This window comes from Amblyomma americanum, chromosome 4 (genome assembly GCF_052857255.1).
Source record: "Amblyomma americanum isolate KBUSLIRL-KWMA chromosome 4, ASM5285725v1, whole genome shotgun sequence".
NCBI lineage: Eukaryota > Metazoa > Arthropoda > Arachnida > Ixodida > Ixodidae > Amblyomma > Amblyomma americanum.
Window position 1 is genome coordinate 172,922,496 of NC_135500.1, and position 17,795 is coordinate 172,940,290.

Consider the following 17,795-nt stretch of genomic DNA (forward strand, 5'->3'; position numbering starts at 1 on the left):
AACTGGACTGGCAATCAAGATTAACCAAGGCTAACCAAGCTATGCTACGTGTATGTTTCGTGCCGGTACGTATATATGCTACGCATATGCGTATGCTACGTGCTTGTGCTACGTATATCCTGGCATAGCCGAGCTAAGGCACTTTCAATTTTTCGGCATGACTTACCTTTCACTGCACGGTATAAACCATTTCTTCTATTCCCACGAAGTAACGCATGGGGGCTTCCCTTCTGAAACCCTGACCTTCAAACTACTTTCTCGCCAGCCGCAAACGCGACCGCGAAAATATAGCGTTCACTGGAATAGTTGGCAGCTTGTTCTGTACCTGATTGCGCTTCAACATTCTGTTCTCTTTTGTTTGATTTTGAATCGGCATGAAGACAGACGGAGATGACCGCGTCAGTTGCTAAGCGCTTAGAGACATCCATATAACTATCTCACACGAAGCTCTTCCGTTTCTGCTTTTCTGTCGCACTATTATTATTTTTCTTTTGCCAAGCGCAGCTCCCAAATTCAATTTCTTCACGGCGGCCAATTTTGGTCTGTGCCTCCTGCATTGGTGCTTTGTTGCACAGAAAAAATGAGGTTCGGGCTGAAATGTCGCACCCGAAATATAGACGAAATTAAAAGGAAAAACCACATGATCCACTTTTGAGGTTATTTTCACTCTCTTCACGAAATGCCTGCTCGGCTAAATGAAACGCGGCAATTAGAAGCAACGCGCGGTGAAAAGCAGACAGTGAGAGGAGGGAAGAGGTGGGTGGCAAAACAGCGGCGGCAGGAGGGAGCTTTCGAGCGGAATCGTTTGCACGGTCGCCAGGACTCACGTGCCCACGATGAACTGGACCTTCTTCCGGGGCCTGCAGTAGTCGCAGCCGGGTCCGCTCTCGGACGAGCCATCGTTGCCACAGCGGTCGCACGGCAGCCTCCCCGAAGTGGGCAGACACCGGCTCAGCCGACGAACGAGCAGGGCCGACAGTCCGGCCAGTCGGCCCGGCTTATCGGCGGCCGTGACTAGCATGACTGGCAGACAGACGCACTCGGTCCTCACAGGCGTCCAATTTTGCCGCCAGCTTTGCGCACCGCTGCTAAAGCTTTAGCGTAGCCCTTCCGGCCCACACCGGAGGCTCGCATGAGTCAGGAACGCCGACGAAGCTGATTTCAACGGCGAGCGTTAAGTTGCGAGAGAGGAGGAACGTTTGGATTAGGCGCCCGCACTGAATGGCGACGGTGCGCGCGGTAGACCGCGGCTCTACCGATAAGCAATCCGCGGCTCCCGGAAAACGACGCTGTGGAGTGTCCCTCCTCGACCAGCCAAACAACGAGGCGTTTTATCGGGTGAGAAAACCTCGCCGCTCTTCTTCGGGTTCAGCTTCGGGGGCAAATTTGAGGAGCAGCAAGGAGAGGAGCGTGGAGCGAACCCTCGGAGCGAAGCGGTGGGGAAAACCGCGCTGAGAGCGTATGGCACCCGTGAGCCGAGCCTAGAAGTTCTCCGCTAACGAGCCACCTAATTACAGCGCCGAACAGTCATTACCATCTTTAGACAGCGCTCCGTCAAACGCAGCCCAACAAAGCCAACGGAAGGGAAGGAAAACGAAAAAAAAGAAGACTGGCTCAACCAAAAGAGCAGCAATAGCCACGCGCTGTTTCGAACACAAACAGGAAAGCGACCCGACACGCTTCACCGTGATCGCTTCAGTCGAGACCGAACGCCGAGAAGGAGAGCGTACTCGGCTGACGCAGAATCACCGGGTCCTGCCTGCTCCGGATTCACGACACGCGCACACGAGGCAACGCCGCGGGGACGGCTTTCCCGAGGCTCCCTTCCCGCTTCTCTCCCCACTCGTCGCAGGAGCGGCGTGGCACGCAACTCGAGCTACCGACACCGAGACACACGCACAGCCGGCAGCTAGGCACGCGCCGCGAAACAAGACACGCGCGAGCGGCGACAAGATCGCGCGAACGACCAGCGACGACAAGGCGACTTGAGAGAACGACGCGAGCGCATAAGCAGGCGGCGGCGCCTTGGCAACCGACGCCAACCTCCTCGGCTCGGCCACCACGAGTCACGAGTCGCGGCAGTAGACCAACGACGTCTCCCCCTCCCCTCCCAGTCTCTCTTCCCCCCCCCCCCCCCCCCCCCGACGATTGTCCGTTCGCGAAGATCGGACCGCGCACGACGTGTTCGCGCACGTTTCGGCTTGTCACGATGTTCTGGACCGGACTGACTGGAACCACACCAGCCAAGCACCAATCGACTGGACAGAGCAGCGACGAAGATTTTCCTTGGACCCACGCGGTTCGGATGACATAAAAAAAAAAAAACCTCCACGCGCAAGTGTGTTACAGAATGCGGGACTCGATACGTTTGCAAATGTTCTGTTGTGCGTTCATTAAGATCAACTGGGTGATGGATCCGCTTGCGCTACTGATGTTCATAGCGAAATCCCGCGCACTACGTGCTACCAACTGGCTCAACATTGTGAACTACTGGCGTTCCTCCCAAGCTGTCTGTTGCGAAAAATAAATGTTTCGTATTTTCGGACAGATGAGTTGGCAGCAAAGCATTCGCGCGTCTGAGAAAGTCTGTAGAGAAAGAACCGCTTTTTATTCTGTTGTTTTCTCTCCTGAGGCGGCGAAAGTAATGATAGAGATTGGCGCAAGCACTGAACGTATGTAAGTACGTACAAGCAAGAAAGGCAACATTCATCAGTTTCGACTAGAAAACTCTTCAGTCTCTTTGACGAACGCTCTCCCCGGTTGCAGCCCATCTGTCAGTGGATTGGCCCGAGGTATTAAAACTGCTAAGCACGCACAAAACGCCACACGGGCGCGCATGCAACGAAAGCTGAACATACTTCACCCCTCCACCCGACACGGCACAGGGCTCCCAGATCCGTCCGCCATGCGCGTTCCTTTGCGCCTTTGTGAAGTTAGCATTATTTCCAGTCGTCCCTGCTACCAGCAAATATGGAATATACTACCGTCGAACCTCGTTATAACGAAAAGATTTGTAACGAAATATTGGATATAACGAAGGAAGGACGATTCCCCTTTGGAAGCTTGGTCAACACGGGCTATAACGAAACTACGGCTATAACGAAGTAATCGTCGGGCCCCTTCAGCTTCTCTATAACGAGGTTCAACTGTGTATGATTACTTCTGCTCCGGGCCCACCGACATAAGAAGGAGTACACGCCAGGTTACACTGCTTGGTTTCTTTGAAGACATCGAGCATTGCCAGTAAGAACGCTCAGGTAACGCATGATGCTTCCTTCCTGTCGTTGCTCAAAGCCGACGCAGTAAAGACGCGCACAACTCGCAGAAACAGAGACATACGCTGTGCAAGAAAGCATGCCATGTGGCCAGTGTATGCAGCAGTCCTTGCTCGCGCCCTTATCATTACGGCCGCCGCTCACCGCTACTTTGCGCTGAGGCGTTTGTGTTGAGGTTATGGGCCCGAATTCCGAGGTTTACGTCCCAACAGGGCCCGCAAAAGTGAGGCTTTGTGGTGTTTTTGTGTGCGCCGAAGTTTATGCGTCTTTACTTTCTGATCCCCTCTAGCGTGAAGAAAGAAAGCTTTCATTAGTTCGCTTGTTAAGGTTGCGGCGTAGAACAGCTCACCAAGGTTTTGAGATTAAGAATAAAACAGCTATAAGCAGTGTAATCCAGTGAGAACGAATCGTGCTTATGTCGAAAGAGCTTACGGTAAGCCCCGCGCATGCCATATCCACGCAGCTGTTTACTGCCGCTAGCCTTGACGTCCGACCGCACCTGATTAGGAAGCTGCCATTATGTGATAGCTTTCTCTGCGTTTTCGGGGTCCCGGAAATTGCGATACCCTTTTTTCGGCTGTCTCATCAAGGGACAGATCTGCATCAGGTTTTCTAATTTTGTTCGCTTGAGAAGGCAGGAGACGCTGCGGCTATTTAAATGAAAACTGTTTCGCTCAGAAAGAAGCCTGCAAAACAAGCGCGAAACGCGCTGCGCAGCTGTTCCAGGAATGCATCCGCATCCATTTTCATGCAGCCCCTGCATTCTATGGAGGCTGCACTTTTCCTTTTAACTATCTAGGCGAACATATACGCTTCTATATACATAGGCGGTCTTTACCGTTACCCTGATGAGCCCTGCAGTGCAGACCTGCATTAAAAGACAAAAGAACAGTTGGGAAACACGCATTCGCACAGGCTCTCAGCCGTGCTTCTTCCCTATTTTATAAAGCTCCACATCACCTTTGACGCAGGTAATCGGAATGACGCAAGTGTAGCCTACCTATAGGGTCCTCGTGCTCTGGTATGGTGGCGCCACTGCTCCAGAACAAGTGGCGCCACCTCACGCGCGGCGCGCGCGAAAAGCGGCTGTTCACTGTGGCGTGAGGCAGCGGAAGGAGCCTTGAAATGCGTGCTTTCCGATGCCGTCAGCGCGTCAGAAGAGAGCTTCTTTCGGCCGCTTTTGTGCTTTGCGTCGCATGCACACCCGCACACACCGTGTTTGTGTGGCAAAATTAGCTAAAAGCAGAGCAATGAAAGTCAGTACCTGTTCTCGGACGTGCGCGCTTTTTTTCCGCCGGCACCCTGGGTGCTCCTCCTGGCGCGAGCGCTTCTGCTGGTGGCGCTTCGTTTTAGTTTACTCGACACCCAAACAGTCATTGTGAAGGCATTGTAGAAGAAAAAAAAAACTTTCGCGGGGCGGGCAGGCCACACACTTCCTGAGTAACACGGGTCGTATTCAAAGTCTGCCGTGAGGCGCCGGGTCAGGCATGTATGCATACTACAACACCGCTCTCAGTGCTTAATCGGTATCCACCAGCAGGGTCGATCACCACCGCCGTTCTTTCGCTTTCTCGCTCGCTCGGTCCAAACGACGGCGGGGTCGCGCTTGAGCGCACTGTCCGGAAAGAACATCAGGCATTTAAGCTCTTCAGCGCGTGGTGTAGCTTTTGGACGACGCGTTTCTAAAAACAACTGTTTGGTGCGCGGTCGCACATTCTGAGACGCCAAGCCTGTGTATGATGTGTGCGAAGCATTCTGTGCAGCGGTGCACTCGGGTACCTTCGGGATATGTGCAGGCTCAGGTTGGAGGCGAGTTTTTATTCTGTTGCGGCTCATTTCTTCACCGTGTGTCCGTTTCGAGCACTCTGTGCATACATCGAGCAGGCAGGCTTGGCATCCCGCTTTCTCATCGCCAGGTAGTGCGCCCAATGACGTGAACGCTCCGCGCGTGTGTTACTTCGGACGATATGCGGCCCGGTGCATCACCCAGGCTGCTTGCTGTGTGACGCGTGCGCGGTTAATTAGCGACTGCAGGACGCCACGTGCACGCGGCTTTATATACGCAGGGTTTTTTTTATGTTTAGCAAATATGACCAGTGGTACTCGATCGCGCAGTTTGTTCTCGAACAGTGCCTGACACTCGCGCGCGCGGCGCGGACTTGTTTAATTGATTGTTTGTGTGTGTACACAGCCCTCGCCTGACAATTTTCTCTATCGCTTCTCTCTCTACGCTGGCCTGTTCGCCCTGCACGCCGTACTGCTCTCGGCAGCGCCGTTTCGTTTTGTTCTTGTAAGATTTGCAGTAAAAACGATAAAACGTAATATTTAACTGCATCCCGGCGGTATTTTTGCAGCTGTTGTGACATCCATAACGGCAACAGTGAATCGACTTCCTTGTTTCAAAGGGCGCAAATTTCTTTCGGTTCTTGCGGGAAGCCAGATCGAACGCCTAGCAAGCAAGCAAGCAAGCAAGCATGCACTGCGTCTATGGGCTTTCCTCCCAGTGACGTGCGTCTACGGCAGGCTGGACTGCCATGAAGCTCACGATAAGAGCAGCAGGAAACCGTCATAGAAAGGCGTTTCTGCAGGCCGGACAGATATCGCGTTCGCTCACCAACACGGTCTTGTCTGAAGACTTGCCCTGAGGCGTCGAGCCAGGCATGCATGCGTGCATAGCAGTCTGATTCTAAAAGCTCTGTTTGGGTCCACCAGCTCCGCGGTTCTTTTCGTTTCATCTGCGCTCGATTCAAACGGTCGGTCGTGCTGTCACTGCGCAGTCCCGGAGAAAAAAAAAAACACGGCAAATGCGCACCGCAAATGCAACCCACTGTACACGAATTCAGGTGTGAGATGGAAACGCAACAGCAAACACAGGTGTTTGTTTTACTAGGCATTTCCTGCTTGTCCTTGCGAAAAGCTACGACGAAGTCAGAGGAGCACGGCGTCGGCGGTACCGACGGCGTCAGATCGGGACAGCCGCGTTTTTCCGCTGCGCCTCCCAGATGGCGCCACATGTACGACTGAAACTGCAGCGCAAGGAAGCGCATCCATGGCTGTATCGCTCTGTACGCTGCCAGGAATGGCGTTAGGATATTTGTGGTGAGGTGGCGCAGTTGCAAGCGCGCGCAGTAACATTTCTGGCCGGCATGGTGCTCCCTGCCACTGTTCCTTACAAAGATCGACGACATTCTTCGAACATTCTCTAACCGGATTTTACTCCAGTACTGAAGGAAGCGCCCAGCAATTTTCGCGGTTTGGCCCGTCGCCTTCCCCTGGCGCCGTCACGGTGCACTGTTTCCACAAGCTGCGCAGTCGCTGCGACCCCAGAGCGGATTCTCTTGACCCCGGGAGGGGCCCGTCGGTCAGGCCTGGTTGAAGCTCAAAAGCTGATTCCCTTCACGTCGTCCCTGAAAGCGCTCCTCGAACAACCAGAACCGCAACAAAAGCCCTACGCAGAAACTGGGCATGCACGAACGTCGCACCTGGACACGCTGACACACGAATTCCTCAACTACAACGTCATGCCGAAACATCGCCCGGGCTTCTTGCCCCCGGAGGTGGTGCCACTTTCGAATAGATCATTCAAAACGGAAAAAAAAGAAAGAGGATGCGCAATCCCAGCTCCGAGTGGCAATGGCTGGGGGCCCAGATGGTGCCTGTGCAAACACAGCCCTCGAAGCGCCAATGGTGCAGATAAGCGAGGCGAGCAGGCATGCACGCACGCACAAACGTACAGGAACCCGAAACTGGAAAGCAGCCGCCGGCGAGGCTGGCACCCCCGTGCACAGGAGACCGGCGCCCACACAACTGAACTGACCGGAGAAGAAGAGGGAGAGGCTTCGCGACCGAATCGCAAATTCAGACGCCATTAGGGACGGGGACCGGCAGTCGTGGCGTGGATTCGCAGGCACCTAGATGCTGATACGCCGAACTCACGAAAGTGCCCCCTTCCCGCCCAGCCCCTCCCCCACTACTTCTGCGTCCATTCGTTCTGCTCGGCGATTGGAATCGTGACCGGCTGATGTGTCTTTCGACCACGTGGGATGCACTGCACGCGCTATCGTTTCTTGTCGGTACTTTTTTTCTTTGCCCTCTTTGATGTGTGCGTCGTATCGACGGTTGTATCTCATAAGCAGAGACACCTGGTCGCAAGAGGAACGTTTCATGGATGTGCGGCTTACGTATGCGTTGATTTTGCGCGATTCGCTACAAACCCCGGAAACAGATGACCGTGGTAAATACGGCCCCTCGTTGTAGGCACATTGAGGAATGACTCCCATAATCGCCTTCTGGTGATTACAATATTTCCCTGTATTTCTTGCAAGAAATTCGACGTAGACGTTTCCCTGAACCTTTCAGCCTTCTCCTGTGACACCAGGCGAACTCTCTACAGGAATGGGGCACGACTGTAGTCGAAATGAAGGAAGGCCGGTGCTTTGTTTAAAGACAAGTACGGATGGCAGCTGGTAGGAAGGAAGCGGGCTCGTACCGGATGTGCCACTTGCACTAAACTGCATTTGGCTGGCATATTTGTGAGCAGGGGTCATTCCCCAGCAATTGAAATTAGGGTGGTTGAGGGTAGTCGACAAGCGGTAGTCACGTTTAATTTTTATTTCGTGGTTCTTTACAACACAAGTCAGCCATGGATAACGCGTCCCTTTGGGTGCACGGCCTTCTTCCGGCGCTATTGCACAAAATTTCCCATTGTGTGCCTTCAGAAAAACAATAGGCGGGTGTGCATAAGTGACAACCCACCTTGGGGATGTGTAGGAAAATCGCTGTTTGTGAGGCTCTGGTCCAAGGCCTCCGTATCGATTTCCGACCCTCAACAGCAGCACAGTTTACCGACACCTCGGACGCATTCTCCAACAAATGAACGTAGTCACAACATTGTATCTCCCCGCATTTCGGCGATTTAACGAGTCACGGGAAGGCATGAAACCAAAAATATATATGATTATAGAGAGAACATGGAAAAAAAATAGCTGTGGGGTGAGCGAAACTTTACCACCGCAGTGATATGAAGGCGATCAGGCAAGAAAACGCGCATTGAAAAACAACCGGATTTATATATCGCTTTGACACAGGGACAACATCATCGTTCACTCCTTGATTTCATTAGATCAGCGAACCTTTTTGATTTTATTTAAGCATCCTCGTCATCCCTTATTTCATACCCTTTTTATGCCCTGAGGCAATAAACGTCGCTTAAAAAAAAGCGTGAGCGGCATCACCAGAGCGAATACAACCAATCTGGCCACGATATCCTGGAAAGAACGCTCGTTAATCTTTTTTTTTTCTGCATAGTACTTTGTCCCACGGCGTGGCATGCTGCACACGAGAATTCAAGAAATGCGTTTCATGCCGTAATGCTTCGTAAGGAAACAAACTTGTCTGAAACAGACTCAATGTCATAGATTAATGCAACGCGACATCGTTAAAAACACTTCGCGGTGCGTGCTGTGCGCCGTGGACCGCAAAAGTTTCCAGACCACGGGAGCGCGAACACTGCCTCCGGAAGTTATTCGATACGGGGAGGAACAAAGACTCATTTCTACTATTTTAATGCTTTTTGCTTGATACTTCAAAACTTATTTTCTATTTTGGTCCGGCCTTAATAATTCGTACTCCTGCTGACGACACTTTACGAGGTCTTTCCGGTAGCGCAGTGCGGAGAAGGGAATCCACTGAGAAATTCTCGTTTAATTCCATGAAAACTACTTCTGATAAAATTGCAGTGGTTGAAAAGGAAGGCGGTGGGAACGAAGTCAGCCCTCAGAAGTGGAAATGTCAAGCGTTCCTGGTGACAATATTCTGAGTAGCGGAAAGCCCCAACCCCCCTCATCCTGCCGCCACCACCCACTCTTCCCAGAACCCCAGAACGCGCAAGAAGAAATAAACACAACTGTAAACACATACACTCTTAATTTCCTCGCTGCTCAAGAAAGGCAATCATTCAGGGGTCTGCACTTTTTCGCCGGACCATTCGCAACGTGTGCACATATAATGAATTGTAATCGACGGGGCAACGTGCCCAGGCTGCCCGCCAAGAACGATGGAAATTTTATATTTTTCTCGGGATGCCGCACACCGAGAACAGCAGCTGCAGACGTAGCAAAGCGAATGCAACACATCGAGGTTCTGCGCGTTTAGAAGATTTAGAAGTACGTGTGGTACGCTGCTTTGGCTCTCGGTGTCGTCAAATAAAGAGCACTGATTAGGGCGTGTAAGATCCGCTTCGCTGCGTACCAAATTTGCCTTGAGAAAAACACGTAATAGCCCCCTCCCATAGCATAGGTGCTAGAAGGCCTCAAGAGATAGCACCTAGTCAAAATGCAGTCTTCCTGGTTCTAACATGCTCTCCTTTGTGAACTACGTCCGCGAGGATGCGCATTCCTGTCTGTATAACCGCTACTGTCCGCTAGGATAACCGTACTGTCGCTGCTGGGACATATTTATATGGGGCGAACCACATTTCAGAAATGAGGGAATCGGGCATGCACTGCACTGGTTACTGCAAAAATGTAAACAGGACGAATGTCTGCCATTTGTGTGGTGAGTTTATAGTAGAAATGTAGTACTTTACTTGACTTTCGTAGGATTGCAGCTACAGCCAGACTCTCCTGTATCTCCTACCAAAACACTCCGACTGTGTTTCTGGCGTTCTACATATATCTAATACTGTTAGTATGGAGGTCAAGGTGTCCTGCATAATAACCTTGCAACACGCGCAACAACAAATGACAGGAAATTTTTAATGCCTTAATTGCGTTATTGCCATTACTTTCGGAGTTGCTTCTACACTTCCAGATTCAATGTCATTATACGTAAGTCGCGATGACGATTACTCATGCAAGCCAGTCAAAAAACTTTATCTCAATTTGCACGTAATATAATCGAGCCCGAATCAGCGCAAAGGTGAGAGTGAACGTCTCGGGTCTTTCCGCCCGCAACGCTGTACATGGTTGCACGCTTGCTGCCCGAAGATGTGACGCCATTTGACAGCTTGCGAAGGTGGGGCCTTCGGTACGCATGCCTGCCAACGGCTTAGGCAGAGCAAGGGGTAAAGCAATTACGCTATATGAAGGCGGGTCATCCACCTGTTATCAGAGCTTCCTAGTCAGTTATCGCACCAGGCGTGGGCACACTGCTTTCGGTCATCGACAACGCATCTGGTCGATGAAATAATACGACAAATGACAGCTAAGGGGCTAGTTACAAGAGAACCGTCGACAAACTCCGTTGTGTCTATGCAAATACCTATAGGCTTCCTTACCTGCGTTTTTTTTTTTTTTTACTGTAGCAAACAGCTGCAGGTAGTGAAACGAGATGCTTGTAAACAAAAAATGCGAGACGGGAGACGAGCGAGAAAGGCACGCAGTTCTCAGTCTACAAAGCCATCCGTCACAACAAGCACGTTTAAACTCGTTATGGTTCCGAGCAGTCTCTCGGCCTCCCTCCAACGATACACGCGCTTCCTTCCGGCGAGCCAACAACACAGCGGCTGTCAACAGCGAAAGCACGCTCCGACCGACTCGGGAAGGAGGGGGGCGCGGCCTCCGATCAGTGCACTTACTCTTTGGCGTCCTTGCCGGGGTAGTCCCCTTCGAGGTAGGGCTCGCTGGCGCATCCGGCCGACGAGTCGGACTCGAGCTGCTCTGAAGTGGCCGTGGAAGCCGGGTCCACGGTTATCTCGGGCAGCACCGCGGTCGTTGTCGCCGGCTGAGCCTGTTGTAGTTGCGGAGGAGGCGCAATGCGCACCATTTCGATGGCAGTCTTCTGCGACAGGGGCTCCATCTCGATGTCGGAGTCGATGCCTCGGTCCAGGTCCATGTAGAAGGAGTCTCGCGAGCCGCTGGAGCCCCTCCGCAGCCGCAGGCTCAGGTTGATGCTGCTCCGGTCGTCATCGGACGCGGCCATCGCACGGATGCCACCATCCGAGCACAAAGGCCAGGAGGCCGCCCCGACCCTCGCCCGAGCGGCTACTCAAATCGGCCGCCGCGCCACTACGAGGCTGCTCCGCGGCGCACGGAACATCCCCACGCTGCCTCAGCACCACGCACCACGCCGCACGCTCTAGGGGCCAAGAGCGCCCAACCCACAATAGACCCTCGAACACTGGCGCCATCTCTCGCCTAAAACATGCACTTGCGCGGAAGGGCAGCTTTTTCGAATCACGTTGAAGTGATGATCATGTTAGTATAAGGCGTGGGGCAACGCATGACCTGTAATGGTATTGCCGATGCTTTAGTTAATGCACTTCGCAAAGAGCTTCAACCTGTTATGATGACATTTCGACTGCGCGGTATTTCAAGCGCAGAGAGACGTCCAAGCGGAGTCCAACGCTGTTATACAAAGCTAGCGCTGACTTCAAACTCAGTGCTCAACACTTTGTGTTCTTCCTACATTCTAATCTTTCTTGCGCTGTCTACAGTCATGAATTACCAACTCGCCCAAGCGTTTGTTTTATCCACGTTATGCGCCAGACGTACTAGGAACAAGGGCCTTCCTCCTGATCTACACGTTGTACACTTGCCTAGGGCACAGCATTCAGCGTGAAGCCTTAGAAACGGTGTTTCGGGGCGCCGCAAGATCGAAAATGTCATATAAGAGAACGTTTGCCCCCGACCACCCCAGTCGAAGAAAAAAAAACTGCAGACATTTCCAATAAAATTTCCGAATTGTGTTTTGTATCGGAAGTTGACGACTTCGCCGATAAATTTACTTACGTTATTAAGATGCAAAAAAAATGAGGGGGGAGGCTTTAGGACTGCACTCAGGAGCAACCTCCCAGGCAGTACTAAGCATTATAATAATGTAAATTTGTTGCAGTAACGTTACATGGTACATTGGAACGTTTTGCCAATTTTTAAAAGGAACAAATAGCGTTGGTCTTTGCGTAGTAAATAATTTTTTAATGTTACAACTAAACAATATGATTATTCTGTTCAAAATGTTTTTTAATGTTCAAATCATAAGTACAAAACAACATTACGAATTATAATATTGTTGTAATACTGAAACCGTAATCAGAAACAACATTGCAATATTTCTAGGCATTGTGTCTGAGAACTTCTTCCACTGTTTGTGCAAAAACGATATTTTCAACTAGCAGTAAAGCATCTCAGGTGATGCCTTATTACATGCAGAGCCGAAAAATGTTGTTAGAAAACTCTGCATGTTACCCAGCCACGATATCACTTATGGCGTCCTTCACGGCTGGTTATAAAGCTTGAGGCCATATGCTATCTTTAGGATGGTAGTGTGTTAGTTGCAGTATTAGTTATCGTTAGTTAAAGGGACACTGAGGAGAAATTGAAGTTGGCTTGTATCGATAGAATAGCAGCTCCTGATCACAAAAACGCCACTCTTACTGAAAACAAAGCTCTTGTAATGTAGAAAATAGCAAGAACCAAAATACAGGTGTCGCCGCCACAGGCCAATCTCGCAAGTAAAAGCGTGATGACTACCTAGGACAAGAGGCGCCACCTTAGAGGAATTTTCCTTACTTCATGGAAGCCACGAATCTCTGAGGCTGGCAAAGGAAGGTTGCGCACCGCACCGCTAGCCGTCAGAAATCACGGAGTCTGCGTTTACGTCACGTATCACGTCACTCCGTTCTGTGACGTCATAAGAGTTCTCGAGTTTAAATCAGAGCAGCGGGAAAAATTTTCTCAACTTCGAATCCAAATTTCTTTGAAATAAATGCATCTTTCGCGCCCGGACAAGCGGCAACAAAGCCATGAAATGCCGAAGTATCAGATTTTGCTAACAAAAAAAAAATGATAGAGTTCTCCTCAGTGTCCCTTTAAGGCGAATCACAATTTGCAGGACTAGTCTTGCAGTGCAACGTCAGCACTTTAGCGAAAGCTGCGTGTATATTGCTTAAATGGTTTTTAAGGTTATAACAACGTCATTCCAACGCTCATTACAGCTGTTTACAAACGCTAGAAAAAAAGGATATTAACAGGATTGCATTAAAAATGAACCAAAACAAAACAGAAACATTGTCGCAACATTTCGGCGTTATTTGGACTAGCGGTGAAGTTCTTACAAGTGAAATTTTTGCAACTGAGAGAGCAGTTGAGCATTTCCGGTTGACAGACTGATCCAACCGGCTGTCCAATTGGAATGTGAATAACCTATGGGACTACCACAGTGTCCAACTGGCAGTCCATCAGAACTATCTAATCGGAACCAATCACATTCCATCTGTGTTCGTTTGAAACCAGTTGGACACCCAGTTGGATACCTAGTTTGTACCTTTCCCAGGTAGCTCTAAAACCATCGCCAACATTACTACAATGCTATTTTTGTTTGGTGCAACGTTAATGCACTATTCTTTTTGTAACGTTTGTGAAACATTAAAAACGAGCTTTGGAATAGCATTTTCCTAATCCTAATCAAACAGTTAAACTTCGCTAAAATGGCAACGGAACCTTGCAAGACGTACCGGACCCGCCAATTGTGGTCCGCAACTTCAATCAACACTTCACAAGTAGCAACGAGGGCGACGTACACTACATACACCACAGCTAATGCATGCAACTCAGGCACTCACCACATTTACCTTCAAATGAATAGCAAGGCTTCAAGCTTCTGTAGCCAGTCGTGAAAGGTCCTGCATGTGATAGTGGTGGACGGGTAACATGCGAAGTTTACGAACAAATTTTTTTATCTCTGCATTCAATCGATGGCAGGCATCATGTCAGATGAACTGCGAAGTTCTGCTAGTTGAAAAATACATCTATTCACAAACAATGTGAAAAGTTCTGAGGCACAATGTTTGAAAATATTGGTACTGTTATTTTATGGTTATGATCTGAACATTACACCATTAGGATTTGTAGGGTTAACAGTTAAGATTTTGACATTGAAATAACGTCCAGAACATTCCTGAAGTAATGTTTAGCTTTAACCTTGACCTGATGTTTACTGTGTAACATATTTTACATTATCTTTTTTTATTTTAACCTCGCCCTAACGTTCCAATGAAACATATAACGTTACTGAAGCTTACACAACAATTTTACAACATTTGTTCTAATGTTCTATTCCATCTGGGTGTGGAGTGTATTTGGACTATCAATATGAAATAATTTGAATTGGAACCAGCTGTACTCTGTCTGAGTCTCATATTCGAATCAGCTGGGAACCCATTTGTACTATTCACTTGAAACCAATTGCACTCAGCTTGAGTCGTCTTAGAAATAGTTAGGAACCAACTGGCTCCAATGTTTTATTTTTATTTTTTGAGTAGGTGTACCTGTGCGCCGCTGTTGCAAGACCAAATACAGTATAAATCAGGAAGCACGAAGGTACCACAGCACTGGGCAACACAAGTGTTTTGAGCCAGTTAATTCGCTTGTTAAAACTCTACTTGCATATGCCGCTGAAGGAAAAATTGGTAACAAAAGTGAAGAAAGAAAGAAAGAAAGAAAGAAAGAAAGAAAGAAAGAAAGGAAGAAAGAAAGAAAGAAAGAAAGAAAGAAAGAAAGAAAGAAAGAAAGAAAGAAAGAAAGAAAGAAAGAAAGAAAGAAGTACTCTGGAATAATTTCGACCGCCTGGGGATCTTAAACGTGCACTGACATCGCACATCACACAGGCGCCTTTGCATTTCGCCTCCATCGAAACGCGGCCGCCGCGGCTGGGTTCGAACGCAGGAACTCCGGCTCAGCAGCCGAGCCACCGCGGCGGGTTCGCTTAAGGAATGAAGTGCGGTTTATTATTTGTTTTTTATGCTCGCTGATAATTGGCGCGCATCTGCAGGTCCCAAAAATTTCATAATCTCCTCGGAGCAAAATATGAGCTCGTATCACTCGAGGGCCGGTTCCTTCGAGAGCCCGTTCTCTCTAGTTCAGTGAGCCGTAGTGAGCCCGGCCGAACCGTTCTCTCAGAGCCGGTCTTTAGATAGATAGATAGATAGATCGATAGATAGATAGATAGATAGATAGATAGATAGATAGATAGATAGATAGATAGATAGATAGATAGATAGATAGACAGACAGACAGACAGACAGACAGACAGACAGACAGACAGACAGACAGACAGACAGACAGATAGATAGATAGGTAGGTAGGTAGGTAGGTAGGTAGGTAGGTAGGTAGGTAGGTAGGTAGGTAGGTAGGTAGGTAGGTAGGTAGGTAGGTAGGTAGATAGATAGATAGATAGATAGATAGATAGATAGATAGATAGATAGATAGATAGATAGATAGATAGATAGATAGATAGATAGATAGATAGATAGATAGATAGATAGATAGATAGATAGATAGATAGATAGATAGATAGATAGATAGATAGATAGATAGATAGATAGATAGATAGATAGATAGATAGATAGATAGATAGATAGATAGATAGATAGATAGATAGATAGATAGATAGATAGATAGATAGATAGATAGATAGATAGATAGATAGATAGATAGATAGATAGATAGATAGATAGATAGATAGATAGATAGATAGATAGATAGATAGATAGATAGATAGATAGATAGATAGATAGATAGATAGATAGATAGATAGATAGATAGATAGATAGATAGATAGATAGATAGATAGATAGATAGATAGATAGATAGATAGATAGATAGATAGATAGATAGATAGATAGATAGATAGATAGATAGATAGATAGATAGATAGATAGATAGATAGATAGATAGATAGATAGATAGATAGATAGATAGATAGATAGATAGATAGATAGATAGATAGATAGATAGATAGATAGATAGATAGATAGATAGATAGATAGATAGATAGATAGATAGATAGATAGATAGATAGATAGATAGATAGATAGATACTGGAGGCCTTGCCCTTTGTAAAGGGTGGGCACCACTAGGTTGGGCACCCGGACCAAAAACAAAAACAAAAAAACAAGAAGATGGAAGCGCACAAGGAGAGAAAGAAAGATAAAACGCACAAAAAAGAAAAAAGAAAAAAAAACAAAAAAACACGCAAAGGCTAAAGTCAGGAGGTGGGGGGGGGCGGGTTCGCTCATCGGCCTCGTTCACTTCCGACTCTGCGGTTTCGCGCTTTTAGACACAGTGCTCCACCAAAGAGTTAGTCGACGCTTGGTTCGCAGCATCCCCTCGCTCTTGACCTTGGAGCTGTCTCCTTCGTCGTCCACTGCAGGACCGTGAAATCCGAGCGCCTGTGGGAATGTGGTGCCCTGTGTCGGCATCGGATGGAGTCTCTGGCACGACATCACCAGGTGCTCGATGGTCTCCTCCGCGTCGCCACACGCTCGGCATATTGCTGCCTGTGCTTCTGGTGTTGCATCGAAGCGACGGCGGTACACCAGTGTTCGCAGCGCTCCGGCACGGGCCTCAAAGAGCAATGCGCTACCCAGGCCGTTGTCAAAAATCTTTTCAGGTCCGATGCTGTTTTTGCACTCGCGGTACACAGCCAGTGTCGGTTTTTCCGCGAGCGCCTGCAGCCATTGGCGATTCTCTTTTTCCTGGACCCGTCTCCTTGCCTCCTGTTTCCATGCCGTTGCCGATTCGGCACTTATGGGTGTTCGAACCCGACCGCGGCGGCTGCGTTTTTATGGAGGAAAAACGCTAAGGCGCCCGTGTGCTGTGCGGTGTCAGTGCACGTTAAAGATCCCCAGGTGGTCGAAATTATTCCGGAGCCCTCCACTACGGCACCTCTTCCTTCCTTTCTTCTTTCACTCACTCCTTTATCCCTTCCCTTACGGCGCGGTTCGGGTGTCCAACGATATATGAGACAGATACTGTGCCATTTCCTTCCCCAAAAATCAATTATTATTATTATTATTATTATTATTATTATTATTATTATTATTGGTGTCTGGAAAAGTCCATACTTGCCTTCTATCTTGTGGAGGCGCTTCACCCATGTAGTGCGTAGGCATGTCGCAGCGAGGTATTCAAAGACCCGCCTTGCCCATCGGTTGCGGCTCATGAACTGCAGTCGACCGCGGTACTCCAGCTTGCTGCATGCCTCCCTTGCCTCAAAACTAGACCATCCTAGGTCGCCTTGAATGGCTGCATTGGCCACCCGTCCATGAAATCCGACTGCAGTGCGGCCGACCTCTGTTTGTCTGCGCTCTAACCAATTTCTGGTGGCTGATGGGAAGCAGACCACCGCGTTGGCGAATGTGAGTCCTGGCACGTGCGCGAGCTTCCAGAGGTCGCGGACCATGGTGTACTGGTGGCACCCCCACAGGCACCGACGTCGGAGGATGCACTGCGCTCGAAGTGCAGATTGACGGACCTTGGCCTCGTGCAGTCTGAACATGTCAGTCTCAGCACACAAATTTATGTCCAGGTATTTATACGATCTGTCGACTGTCAGGGTCTCTTCATTCAACATCAGCGATAGCTGATCAGTCGCCTCGCCTGCCAGCTGAACAACCCTGCATTTTCGCTGGTTGAACTTGAGGCCAAGGCTTCGCAGCTCCGCGGCACAAATGTCTAGCATTTTTTGCACATCCTCGTGTTTTCTCCCATAATTACCAAATCATCAGCAAAGGCAAGAGCC

At 49.1% G+C, this 17,795-nt stretch overlaps 1 protein-coding gene across 2 annotated transcripts in view; it reads right to left on the reverse strand.

Moving 5' to 3' along the window:
• LOC144128659 (proton channel OtopLc-like) overlaps window positions 1-11,350 on the reverse strand; it is a 66,375-nt gene extending 55,025 nt beyond the window's left edge. The window contains exon 1 of one of the 2 annotated variants that reach the window (XM_077662238.1): window positions 10,852-11,350. In XM_077662238.1, coding sequence (XP_077518364.1) covers window positions 10,852-11,195 — 344 coding nt within the window. In that variant the 5' untranslated portion in view covers window positions 11,196-11,350. Of the gene's footprint in view, window positions 1-827; window positions 1,996-10,851 lie in introns of those variants that run through there. The other variant, XM_077662239.1, reaches the window with a different exon arrangement.
• Window positions 11,351-17,795: the final 6,445 nt, after the last annotated feature.